This window comes from Poecilia formosa, unplaced genomic scaffold (genome assembly GCF_000485575.1).
Source record: "Poecilia formosa unplaced genomic scaffold, Poecilia_formosa-5.1.2 Scaffold74, whole genome shotgun sequence".
Lineage (NCBI taxonomy): Eukaryota > Metazoa > Chordata > Actinopteri > Cyprinodontiformes > Poeciliidae > Poecilia > Poecilia formosa.
The window spans coordinates 489,058-502,312 of NW_006800013.1; the positions used below are offsets into that span (position 1 = coordinate 489,058).

Below are 13,255 nucleotides of genomic sequence, written 5' to 3' on the forward strand. Positions count from 1 at the left end.
TTTTTGACTGGCACGTCAGAGCCAATCAAGCTGTTCGCGTTCATCACTAATTTCAATTTTGCTGAAGCTGTCATGTTTTGAGTTATGGTTGATTTTTTTTCTACTCGCTCACTTATAGATATGTTGTGCTTAAACACAGGTTGGTGTTGGGCTTCAGCCTTCAGCATATTGTTAACATGGGCCTGTCAGTTCGTAGTTAACTCTAGCAGCTCTGTGTGTGTTTGTCTTGTAGAGCCGTGCATTCCTCTGAAGATGTGTGAAGCAGAGACAGAACAGTAGTTACATAAGAAACCAGTGGGCTGCTGTATTGTCACATGCTTCCTGCTGGTTAACTGAGCGATGCTGTGATTTCTGCTCTAAATCTACTGGTTAAAGGGTGTTTCTGGCCAAGAAGGCAGCACATTGGCTTGCAGAGTTACATATTAATTTGTATCGTCCCCATCTCATGTGCACAGTAACTCGGTGATCTGCTGTGACGGATTGCATCCCACTGAGAGAAATAAAACACTCACACAGCTAAAAGTGCTAGGATGTGTCACCTTCACTCACATGGGAGAAAGTTGACAAAGACAGTTGCTCAAAGATCACAAGATGGGCTGTTTTTAAGGGACTGCCAAACAGATAGTCAGGTCAGAACAGACTGTTCTGCTGCTTACGTTCACATTGTTTTGCCAGCCAATCAGCAGTTGGCATTCAGGGCTGCCAGGTGGAGCCAAGCATCCTGCTGAAGGTGTGAAGTTTGGTTAACAGCCCGTAGAGACACAGGGATGAGCTTGTTATTGTTTGTTGAAGCTTGCTAGAAACATAACACCAATATTTTTAATTCCAATGCTTCTGTTGGATCATTTTTGATTCATCGTCTTTGATTGTTGGCAACTTGCATACATGTGGTGTTTATGTTTCACAGATTTACTGTGTTTGGACACCGACAAGATCTAAAAAGGACCTCTACTCCATGTTTTTTTTTTTATGGCTTTGACCTCCTAACACCAATTTCTTCCAAACCAGATTTCTCTATACTATAATGCAAGATGATACAAAATGAATGAACAGCAGTTGTATTTTTTTTCTGACTTTCTTGTCATGAGCACTCATTAATTAATTACATCAGGAGCATTATCCTGCTGTGTGTGAGAGCAGTTATTTTAAAGAATATTTTCTTGCAAAGACAAACAAAATACTTAGTTAGCATTTTTGCTTTTAGCATGTTTAGTCATATGCCTGATTAATGGGGACATGTTCTCTAACTGTAAGAATTCATCTCTGTGTTTTTTTTTTCATTAAGAGACTGTTGATCCTTACTCTAATTTTCTACATATTTCCAAATTCATTATGTTCCATGGCAGACAAAAATTGCAACTTAAAAAAAACAGAAAACAGAAAAAACCTTCCATTTGGCCTTCCTGGTACCTGCTGAAAGTCTTGCTCTCTTACTATCTTGCAGCCTGAGTGTAGCAATATCTTAGAGAAAATGCATTTCCCTCTTAGTAGCTTCTTTTATCTATGTGCTTCCTCTGACTTTATTTTTGTTAGCTCAACCAGGTATCACATTCATTCATTTATTTATATTGTGCCACTTGTATTGTTATTTGTCCAAAACAAAAACTGAAACAGTCAAAAACTAGCTTGCAAAAAAATAATCTTTGATTTTTCTATAGAAATGAAAGGCCAGCTTGTTTAACAACTATGATTTTGATACTGGACTTAAATAAGGTGACACAGAGAGGAGTAGAATGCTTCTTTGTCCCAAACTGTCGTCCTAAATATACCACTCCCTCGAGGGGTCATTAGCTTATAGCTCATTAGCTTGTCCTCTGTGCTTGTTATGTTCTCACACCTTCTCCAGCCTCAACAAGGCTCAGATTGCCAGGAAGCAGCTGCAGTCCAGCTGAGGCACTCTGTCATCTTTATATTAATAAGCAGAAAAAAATTGTTAGCTTAAGATGGTAGTATATAGGTCAAAACGCCCAAAGTCAGTCATTATTAGCATAGTTACCTTAGAACCAAGAGAGTTTCATAACCTTTAGTTTCCACATTTATATCAGTATCAACTGATTACTGAAGCTTACTGAAGATACGTCAGTCATTTTTATGCTGAATTCCTCAGATTATACTCAGTATTAACACACTTGATGGTGAGTGATGAAGATGAGTGGGCAGGGGAAAATCTCCAACCTTCAGTTTTTTTGGGGAGGGGGATTTGTTATTGATGTTGACTTCCTCTGATTTTCTGTGAAGTCCAGCCAAAAAGCCAAGCCACCATCAAAGATTATTCATCCCTTCCTTTTTCCTCACCTTGCTTTGACCCTTTACTTCCTCTCCTGCACTACCAGCGGTCCCACACTTTGAGATTCACTGAAGCACAGTGGACGGACAGATTTTAACCTCCGTAGACCTGGCTGTCCGCCAGAGGGACATTTCCTCTGTCTCTTATTCCCAGCTTTAGAGAGAGCAGTCCTGCTTGGCTTTAATGCAGCTTTTTTTTTTGTGATGCCTTTCAGCCTCCGTTGAGTAGCCTTTCAAAAATAACACGCTGGCTGCCTGAGCGGCTTCTGACATTTATGAAAAGAGCATAGTTATTCTCTTCTGTGTGCAAAATGTATTATCCACCCTGGAAGATTAGAACTTACATGTCATGAACTGTGTCCTGCCCTTTCTATGCCTTTACTCAAGAAAGGTACTGATCTCTGGTTCTATTTGGCCTGTTGATACTCATTATAACCAGTTCTCTTTTATAACTACAATAATCAGTATTGACAAGAGAGATTTTGCTCTTGTAGTGCTTCTGAAAGAAGACTCACCCACCGCTAGGTTAGCCCATAGCTAAGCTCTAAGAACTTTTGACCATATGTAGGCATCCATAAATATCTTTATGATGGAAATCTTTTCATTTTCTCAAGTGTTGGGCATTTATTGTACATAAGAACTTATCATGAATAATTTCTTATCATGTTAAGAATTTTGATTTTACGTTGTGTTGATACATTTCAATTACTGATGCTAAAAAAAGACTGACACTGTTATTGGAAATTTATTTATTTATTTATTTATTTATTACAATTTTTTCCACTGCTTGTTCCACAGGAGCATCAATGAATATCAGTTACATTTTAAAAATATAGTTAGATGCAGTGACTGTGTGCAGCTTAGTGATATAAATAACACCTCTTTAATTAACTGGCATTCTGAAGAAGAATATTTTAAATGGGAGTATTTTTATTTATTTTTGTGACTTTATAAATGCTGACATGCACTTACAACCATACAGTTACCTAAAAATGAAGTAATACATTATCATCCTTTTTATTGTTGACACTATAATACCACAAATACTGTGATAAAAATTCTAAGTCCATATTGCCTGTGCCTAATGTGGTTTTAACTAAATTAAGCTCCAGGAAACAAAATAAATTTCACATGTGCTTGGCCTTAAATCCATACCCAGTATCCTATTGAGTATGGAAAAAGAGAGCAGGATTACCATAACATATTTATCCTTCTTTATTGCTGTGCCGCAAGCTGGAAGCATAGCAGCAGCCAGGCATTCCTGAATCATCCCACACACAGATGCTGTTAGACACACTGCTCAATAAAGAAAGACTTAATAACTAAGGGCTGTAATTCCATGTTACAGTCTGTCAGCTCGACACAAGACGGAACATAAAATAAGACACAAGTGACTTTCATTACCAGGCAGAGTTTCACAACTGAAGACATGGAAATGTTCTTCTTACATTAATTAAAGAGTGTTATCAAGGAGGGTCCTGCTTCGTAACTCACCAGCAGTAATGCCATCAGTTGTCTCTTTTTTTAATCGGATTATTTCTGTTTTCTGTGATCAGCCTCGCTCTGACTTCATTCCGGGTGTAAAGCGCATCACATCTGCTCCCATTTGCTCGCTGACACTTCCACCTACTCTGAACTCTCATTATCACACACACACACACACACACACACTCTGAGTCACACACTTTGCTGTGATGTCATAGTCTCCGGTAGCTTTCTCTCCCACAAATTTTGGGGAAAAGTTTTAAGAAAGGGGCGTTGCCACAGAGACAGAGACGTTTGCGTGACCGTCCTGACGTCCGACGGTCCACTGAACGATCAGCCAATTGTGTGTGGACAAGCACAGTTACTAAAATCTGAGCTGCTATTTTGGGGGCCGACTGTGGCGTCACTCAGCAGAATGCAGCAGATTGGAGACGCGCTCGCTCCAGCGGTGGGGCTTGGTGTGTGCGGAGAAAAAACAAACACGGAGTAGAGCCGAGATGTTCATCAGTCGGCCTGTGATGGACAGGATGTGTCCGCTTCTGTGTTCACTTTTCTCCACCAGAGCTAATAATCTGTTCGCCTCACTGCAGGGAATAAACAGAAAGGAGGATTTAGATAAGCCATAGTTAATTAAACGGAGGAATTTTTTTTTTTTTCCCTCCTCCACATCAACTCTGCACTGCTTCTCTGCAAGAGACAGATGGCAGGAGGTTATTTATGTAAGAGTAAAAAGCTCTTTTTGAGGCAGTTGTTATAACTAGATGAGCTGCAGGCTCACATTAGGGACAAATGCACCGAACTCTCTTCCAATCATGTGGACGTCATCGAGCTCAGCGGCGGATCTCTTTAGAGGGAGGGCGCCGCCCTCTTTGCGTTTGGCATGTTTAAAGCAACACTCAGAGGCATATTTGTGCGAGATCATGTGGATGAAAACTTTTCTGAAAATGGCCCTGTGTGTTCGAAATGATTTTTCAAAACAATATGGCAGAGATGTTTGTTATTATAAAGATGCAGCTACGCATGTACAAGGCCTTCAGCTTCTCTAAAATTGCAGCTTTTTATACTGATTGGCTTTTCTGTAAGTAATCACCCGATACAACTGGGAAAATTGATAAAAAAGTGAATTTTTGGTATTAAAGTGGTTTTAAAGAGAAGCTAGCTTCAGATTCTGGGACCAACTAATCCTATCTCTGAATGTTTGGTGTGTAAAGCTTGCAACATGTGGGAGAACCCAGCACTGATACATCAGATGTGATATCCTTTAATTCCAGATGGTTTAATTACTGCTGCTGATGCACTGCAGACTACGCTGCCCCTCAGAGAGCGTGTTAGTGCCGATAGTTTTACAACTGGTCGTCTCTGATGACAAGTCCCCCATGTCAGCAAGGTCACCAAGTCTGAACGGTGGTTTGTCATGTTTGCCTGTGAATCTGTGCGGCCTCTCAAGCTCTGTTTCTGAGGTCACAGTGTTTCACGTGTGAGCACTTCAGTTCACCTTTGTGTTTAAAAGAAACTGCACTTTTTTTTGTCTCTCTTTGTTCCCATAATAAGATAACCAGCTGTTGTACGTACAGTTCTGTGTCACTTCGTCAGAGTTAATGCTCTAAAAACCCTGGAAGCTCTCACGCTCAGTTTACAGTGACATGACCAGACGCCTTGTGTGGCCTCACCTTGGATTTGGCCCGTTTTCATGGTGGTCCTGTTGCATGGTGCTCTGAGAGAGCTACACCACAGGCGAGGGGAACAAGAAGCATGTGAGTGAGATAGATTTCAGCCGCGGGCGAGATCAGGTGACCGGTGTGAGGCTGCCAGCTCTGCACAGTTGCTTTCAAAGCCCAGAAAATACAAGAATAACTGAACATCGTGCCAACTTCATGTCTTCACTGTTAGGTAGCTTCTTTTTATGCATAAAATAATGGGTGGTGCAGGTAATGTTGCATATTGTCACAGGTATTAAAACAGAAACGGTGAGACCTCCACGAACGCCGGTGAAAAATGAATTCAGGTTGAGTCATCTGATATTTTCTGCTTCGTTGTCAAGCACACCAGCGGATTTCTTATCCACCCCTGTGTTCGTTATTAGCTCTTCTTTAGCTGCTCAATTATGTAACAACTCAACTTATGTAATGAAATGTAACTGCACCAACTGATGACATAAGTTCTCTAAAGCATTTCAGGCCATTTGCTGATTTTATGAAATCGTCACGTGTTGCGCTGTGCTTTGGGTTTTGTTGCTATGGGGAAAGCGAGTGTTAAAAAAATGAAAAAACCCTTAAACTACAGTGTTTCCATGACACCCTCTGTTGTTGATCAGCTCTCTGCCATCTGGTAGGCAGCGCCAAGAGAGCAAGTGAAATTGTGAGATTTAAAAAAAAAAAAAAACAACACGTTCTGGTGCCAGAATAATGCTCAGCAGGAAGGTTCACCTGTCTGTCAGTTCCAGAGCAACAGCATGCCCTCACTCACCTGCAGTGGGCAGATTTATGGATTTTTTTGTCTCAAACTAAATCAACCCAGCAGGATCTCTGTGGGAACATCTGAAATTCCTTTAAACGCCGTATCTTTGCAGAAAGAACATTACTTTATCCCCTGTAGAGTCCAGATTCATACAGAACACATAACCCATCTGGTCAAGATGCTCATATTTAGGTTATCTAAAAATGTTATTTTTCTTCTGTGTTTATTTTTTCCAGAACTCAAAGAGTGCCCAAGGCCTGGTTGGATTGAAGAACTTAGGAAATACTGTAAGTAAACTCCCAGCCTCTGTCATCACAACAGAGTAACTCAAGAATTACTTAATTTCGTATTTCAAAATAAAAGTCTAAACAGGGTGTTAAACGTAAAGCACATAATAACAGGGCTCATAATAGCAGTTTACGCTTAATTTTCCAGGCAAAGTCACACGCTTACAGCAACTGGATAGAGCGTCACGAGACAGATTTCCCCTTTGGCAGGGAGATATCATGGTTTTTATCTCGTGCCTTTCTTATCCGATTCACTGGGGTTGTCCTAAAATCCTGCTTGTGTAAATTATAGGAGCCGTTTGTCTGGTGGGTCGACACAGTCTCTGCTAGGCAACAGGGCAGACGGAGAACTCCTGAAATAAATGGAGAGTGTGTTCTGTAACTCAATCAGACGTTCTGATCGTTTGCTGCCTCTCTTGCTGGTTTGATCTCACCAAATCGCACGTGATCTATGTAGGCACATGACGGGAGCTGTTTGCACACTTGTCATGCTCCCATGTGTGTGATCGGTCTTTATACCGGATGTGAGATGGGGGAGCTAAACAGTTCAGGGGTGTTTTCCAGAAACATTTCACAATGTGGCAAAATCTGTAAAATGAAATGATGCTGATGTAAAACGTGATCAGTACGTCTAAAGGGACATTTTTTGGGGGGCATCTTTTCCTCTGTTTTATGTTGCCGTTTTCCCCACAGTGTTTCATGAACAGTATCCTGCAGTGTCTGAGCAACACACAGAGCCTGCGTGACTACTGCCTGCACAACTCGCACCGCAGAGACCTTAACAACAACAGCCGCACCAACACAGCCCTCATGGAAGGTGAGACATGAGTCACACAGGCCCCCTAGAGTCCAGAACAAACACTCCTCACACACAGCAGCTGTTTTGCTCTGAATTAGATCTGCGTGTAAGTAGATACTTTTTTAACAAAGAGGTAAAACGTCCCTGTGATGGTGTGCTAAAGTTAAAAAAGGGCAAAATTAGTTATCAGTGATTGGATGTTTTCTTTCTGTCATGCGACTAACGTCCGTATTTGTGTGTTGGTAGAATTTGCTAAGCTGATCCAGATCATGTGGACGTCGACCAGCAGCGAGGCGGTCAGCCCTTCTGAATTCAAAACACAGATCCAGAGATACGCTCCCAGATTTGTAGGATACAAGTATGTTGCATTACTTTATAATGCTCATTTGTTTTTGTGCGGTATTGATAGACGTGCAGGAACGTACTGAGGAACTTCTGCATGTTTCTAAATGAGAAAGAGAATGTATGTAACAGAGATTCTTGCTGGTGTGCTGCAGCCAACAGGATGCTCAGGAGTTCCTGCGCTTCCTGCTGGACGGCCTGCATAACGAAGTCAACAGGGTCACTGTGAGGCCGAGGGGCACCGTGGAGGACTTTGACCACCTGCTGTAAGTGAACAGACAATCATAAGTGCAAAATTAGTGAAGGAACAATCAGCAAACTATCAAAAATCAGCCATTTTCCTTCGAACAGCTTTGAGCAACAACTGAGAGAACAAATAGTGAAAATTCTGATTCTGTTTCTCTGTTCATTATGCGTCAAAGCTGAAAACTCCCATTTAAACTTAATACAAAGAACCTTAGGAACATTTGTCTGCTGCATATGTGGACCACCAGGGTTTGTGAGAGTTAGGGATCACAGCCACCTCAAATACTTGAGACCCAAAAGTAAAAAGCTTATTACTGTCTATTTTAATAGTTCAAACACCAAATATACCTTTATATGCAGCTTTCCAAGTTTCATTTTTTTAGGTATGTTTTAGATGAGCTCTATGAAAAAAATCTCCATGAATAATTTGGAGTCACGTCCACAGAAAACTCTGCAAATAGGAAAATCTGTGAACAATCTGATACTGCAACATACACCCTCTGATCTCCAGTTTCAGTAGGCATGGACCAAATATACTGCACATATACTACAAGTCCTGTTCAAATCTTTGCGGAAAAAGCTTAAACAAAATAGGAAATTGGTATCGGCCAATGAAAAAGCCTGGTTGGTGCTCCTCAGGATAACACGAATCATAAAGTCTTCATTAGCCTCACATGTCGCTCATGGTAATGAACTGTGTCAACTACATGTTGGAGGTAAAGTAGGTCAGGTCCCATGTGTTCACCTAATCAACACTATGCGTTGAGTCAGGTGCAACCCTCAACTTGCTCCTGAGGGTTCATGTTTATCTATGGATAACAAGCAGTTTCTCCACAGGCAGTGCACTCGTTACATTCTGCATCATTTGTTATGCAGCTTTGAAAGAACAAAACTTGTTTTTTTCTGCCAGCGGAGCCTCAGCTGAACACAAAGCATCACTTTTAAGACATAAAGCAATGCTGACATTAAACTAATAAGCATGACGTGACACCTCCCACTTGTTCATAGAAAAAAGTTTTAATTAGATCAGCAGAAAGTTTAAGAAGTGGCACAGATATGCACTTCTTAAGGTGCATATCTATGCGGCAGCTGCAGAGGCACCTCATCAGGGTTTTATTGACTGATTCTGGCTTTGTTTGTTTGTGATGTTGATTTTTGTCAATTCTGATTCAATTCCACAATTAAATGGAATAAAAACCATATGAGGAAAAATACGCTGCTGCGCTGTTCTTCTCTGAGGTAGAAGTTTTGAAAAACAAAAAAAAAGTAAGGGATTACAAAGTTGCCCTTAATTATGCATCCAATCATGTGTTTGCCCTTTATTAGATTTGTACTGAACTCCTAAAACAAAGGGCATTGGAGAACATTTAATGACCAGGAGAAAAATCGGATTTTGCAGTATCTACAAAGCAGTCACAGATGAAAGCTGATTTTGATTACCGCCAACGTGATTCCTGCATCCGTAGGAGGACTGTATTTACTTTATTTAAACTCTATGAAGCCCTTAACGTCTTTGTTTATCCCCTTTGGTGAGATTCCTGCCTTCCGCTCTGCTTGACCTTTTTCCAGACCAAAGAATTTCTCTGACGTAAATTTCCCACAATCTGCCCACAGCATCACCAAAAGACAAACAAAAAAGTCTAATTGTTCATAGCAGAAAAAGACTTGTTTTGAATAAATACGTGTGTTGATATGTCGTTGCATCCGTAATTTATGCTCCAGGGACCTCAAAGAAAATATCTCTTCATGTTTATCATATATGAGTTTTCTGCCAACATGCTCCCATCATAAATCAACAACACCTGTTCTGCTTACAGAGATGAAGAAAAGGGGAAGAAGATGTGGAGTAAATATTTGGAAAGAGAGGATAGTAAAATAGTTGGTGAGTCAAAAAGTGGATTTATTGTTTTTCTGATGACGTGTCAGGTGATCTCTGGCAGACTGGACCTGTTTGTTAATCCTGACCTCAGAGGTTTATTTGCTGTCAACTTTTCCTCTGTTCCAGATGTGTTTGTGGGGCAGCTGAAGAGCTCCCTGACCTGCAGCCACTGTGGTTTCTGCTCCACTGTGTTCGATCCCTTCTGGGATCTTTCTCTGCCTATCACAAAGGTTAGACAACACAAACACACACTATTTTCTGCATCCAGTAAGTGCAGAGACTTATTTTACTATCTACTAGTCCTAACACACGCTCTTTGGTTTCTCTCCCGTCTCTCTGTGTGCTTTGCTCTGTGGGCTTTTATTCTACGTCTGTTTTGGTGCTTGCTTATGTGAATGCATCTGTGTTTGTGCTCAGAAGGGCTACGGCGAGGTGAGTCTGATGGACTGCATGCGGCTCTTCACCAAAGAGGACGTCCTCGATGGGGATGAGAAGCCGGTAGGTATCCATGGCAACGACTGGATACAGTTTAATGTCATGTTGGAAACTCACTGATCAAGTGGAAGAAAGTTCTGAAAGTCTTATGCAGGACAAAATCAGAAGTAGTAACTACGATGCCTCAACACAAGCTGATGTGTATTTACACATAAAACACTAAATAAATACAGAATTTGCACATTTTGTGTTTTAGATCAAATAAAATCAACAATAATAGCAACTAATATAAACAAATGTTACTGGCAAACAAAGACCAGCAGGGGGTGCTGCTGTACCATCCCTGAGGCATTGTCTATGTGGCAGCTGAATAATTTTACCATAATAGTTAGCTTTTTCTTAAAGTGAGTATCTATCTGAAATAGTATAAAAATGTTTTCAGTGACGTTCAGATATGAGTTTAAAATGCTGCAATGATGGACACCAAGTAGTTCATCTGATGTCCTCCATGAGGAACCAACCTCCTCACCGAAGCTTGTCCAAGCAATTTCTCCTGCTGTATTTTTACCTTGTAATATGTTTTATATCAGCAGATGTATTAGCTGCACACATTCCGAGTTTTTATCCCGTTTTAGCTCCGTTTGGTGAACGCTGCACATTTTAAAGGCTCATTTCCCTTTTTTTATGGAGCAAAACTGATGGACTGGAAGCCTCAGATCTTCCAGTCAAAGGCTTTTAATACAGTAAAAGCACTCATTTTAAGACCAGAGGGGATGAAAGCCTTTATGGCCGTGGGCCCACACTGTGGAATGCTCTAACTTTGATTCTCTTAATACTTTTAAAAAGCAACTGAAGACACATTTATTCAGATTGGCTTTATTTTCAATTTATTTTATTTTATGTCACATTTATGCTGTATTATCCCTCCCTCTGTTTTGTCTTCTGTGTTCTTAAGTCTTGTATTTTGTAAAACACTTTGTGGTTTCTAACTTGTGAAAGTGGCTATATAAATATAAAGTGTAATTACTTACTTACTTAGAGCTTAGAGTTTATGTTTCCGTTTCACCTTTAGATCCAACACCTGTGGATCTAAAGGTGTTGGATCGGCTGTTTGTTCCAGCTGTTTGCAGCTAATGACTCATCTTCCTCTGCTTGCTCTTTGCAGACATGCTACAGATGTAAAGCCAGGAGGAGGTGCACAAAGAAGTTCACAATACAGAAGTTCCCCAAGATTCTAGTGCTGCGTATCCTTTCCTTCTGCCATGGACCTTTTGCTGCCGGAAGCCTAGAAAACCCCAGTAGTTTGTTTAATCATACAGAGAAAGCGTGTTGCATTTAAGTCTTCTGACAGCGGGAGCAGGGATTCAAAAAGCAACTGCTCCTTGACTCTCCTTCCACTGCAGACCTGAAACGCTTCTCTGAGGCACGACGAACCAGCAAACTGTCCACCTTTGTTAACTTCCCCATGAAGGACCTCGACCTTCGAGAGTTTGCCTCTGAAAACAGCAGTAAGCTCTTTCCCCTTTCATTCCATTCTTCATATAATTAAACATGACGCCATATTAGTTCGCCAGCAACCTTTTAGCTAACTTTTATTTTGTTTTCTTCCTCTCTGCAGCAAATGCAGTATATAACCTGTATGCAGTGTCCAACCACTCAGGCACAACCATGGGAGGTCACTACACAGCCTATTGTCGCAATCCCAGCTCGGGAGAATGGTACACCTTTAACGACTCCAGGTGGGTTTGAACACCAACGCAGGAAGAGATTTGTCAGGTTGTAGTTTAACATTCCTACATACAGGAGTGAACGCACAGTTTGAGAACCAGTCCAGCTATTTTGTGAAATATATTAGATACTAATAGTGAATTAACAGCATCACGAAGACCAGGGAACTCAGCGGATAGGTCATTGAGAAGTTTAAAGCAGGATTAGGTTGGAAAACAAATATCCCACGTTTTTGTCTAACTATGTATAATTACCTCGGCTTAGGCATTTGAGTAGGGACAATATCAGCAGACGTGATAATGACCTGCCGATAACGTCAGCTTGAGTTTATATCCAGGAAACTGAGATCTGATCACATGATAAGTCTGGGAGCTTTTTACTGTGTAAAAGCTCCCAGACAGAAGGCTGTTATTATCATCTCTAAACAATCCAAGTGTTTCCTCTACAGCAACAACGGCAAAGATGCTCTCCCAGCAAGCACAGTGTCTACACCAGGTAGATCACACCTCATTGATCTCTCTCTCTTTCTTTTCAGAGTAACGCCAATGTCGTCCAGCCAAGTGCGCAGCAGCGACGCCTACGTCTTGTTCTACGAGCTCGCTACGTCCTCGCGGATGTGAGGACTCCCGAAGGACGCGGCTCGGCTTTGGCTGTCGCACAGACGGACGGACATTTATATTTGGACATTAGTTCCTCACAAACACATATGATGACTCCCCACCTAGCAGCCGAGAAGCTGCAGCTGGAGAGAACACCATGGATTCCACAGGAACCCCGATCCACCAGCTCTGTTCTCTGTCTGTTCTTACTGCTGTGTCATGCTCATCTTGACTGCAGGCGTGTGTTTACTGTGTGTGTATGTGTGTGTGCAGCAAAAAAAACAAAAAAACAAAAAACAGGGCAATAACCCCAATGCACCAACCAACCAGGTGAACCCATGTCAGAAGTCCCTCTCTATGCACTGCAAACCAAACTCTCATCCTGACTGCGCCTTCAACTCTTCTTAATCTTCTCATTTGCCTCAGATGATTAAACCTGACTTCTTGCATTGTTTTTCCTTTGAGTATGTTTGTTTTTCATTCAGAGCATGGGGGGAGGAGGGTATTAGCACAGCACCCTGAGCATTATCACCACTTTGAAATGTGGATAAACTTTTCTTAGAGCGACTGGAACAGAGATGGTTAGGGTTACAGCTGCTTGGTTCTCCCACAGCGCCCCCTTTTCCCCTCCCACTGCACTGCAGCACTCCCATGACTATCAGCATCTTCTTCACTTTGTCGCTAACAGCGGTCGGGAGGGCCGGAGGCTCTG

The 13,255-nt window shown here is 41.4% G+C and overlaps 1 protein-coding gene across 9 annotated transcripts in view; it reads left to right on the forward strand.

The window, feature by feature from the left end:
* The window catches only part of usp2a (ubiquitin specific peptidase 2a), a 41,818-nt gene extending 28,811 nt beyond the window's left edge, over positions 1-13,007 (forward strand). For 8 of the 9 annotated variants that reach the window (XM_016673385.1, XM_016673382.1, XM_007555956.2 and 5 more), the window contains 11 exons: positions 6,465-6,515; positions 7,209-7,332; positions 7,561-7,672; positions 7,812-7,922; positions 9,720-9,784; positions 9,908-10,011; positions 10,199-10,279; positions 11,382-11,460; positions 11,620-11,724; positions 11,835-11,955; positions 12,480-13,007. In XM_016673385.1, the coding sequence (XP_016528871.1) occupies positions 6,465-6,515; positions 7,209-7,332; positions 7,561-7,672; positions 7,812-7,922; positions 9,720-9,784; positions 9,908-10,011; positions 10,199-10,279; positions 11,382-11,460; positions 11,620-11,724; positions 11,835-11,955; positions 12,480-12,564 (1,038 nt within the window). In that variant the 3' untranslated portion in view covers positions 12,565-13,007. The remainder of the gene's footprint in view (positions 1-6,464; positions 6,516-7,208; positions 7,333-7,560; positions 7,673-7,811; positions 7,923-9,719; positions 9,785-9,907; positions 10,012-10,198; positions 10,280-11,381; positions 11,461-11,619; positions 11,725-11,834; positions 11,956-12,479) is intronic. The other variant, XM_016673389.1, reaches the window with a different exon arrangement.
* Positions 13,008-13,255: the final 248 nt, after the last annotated feature.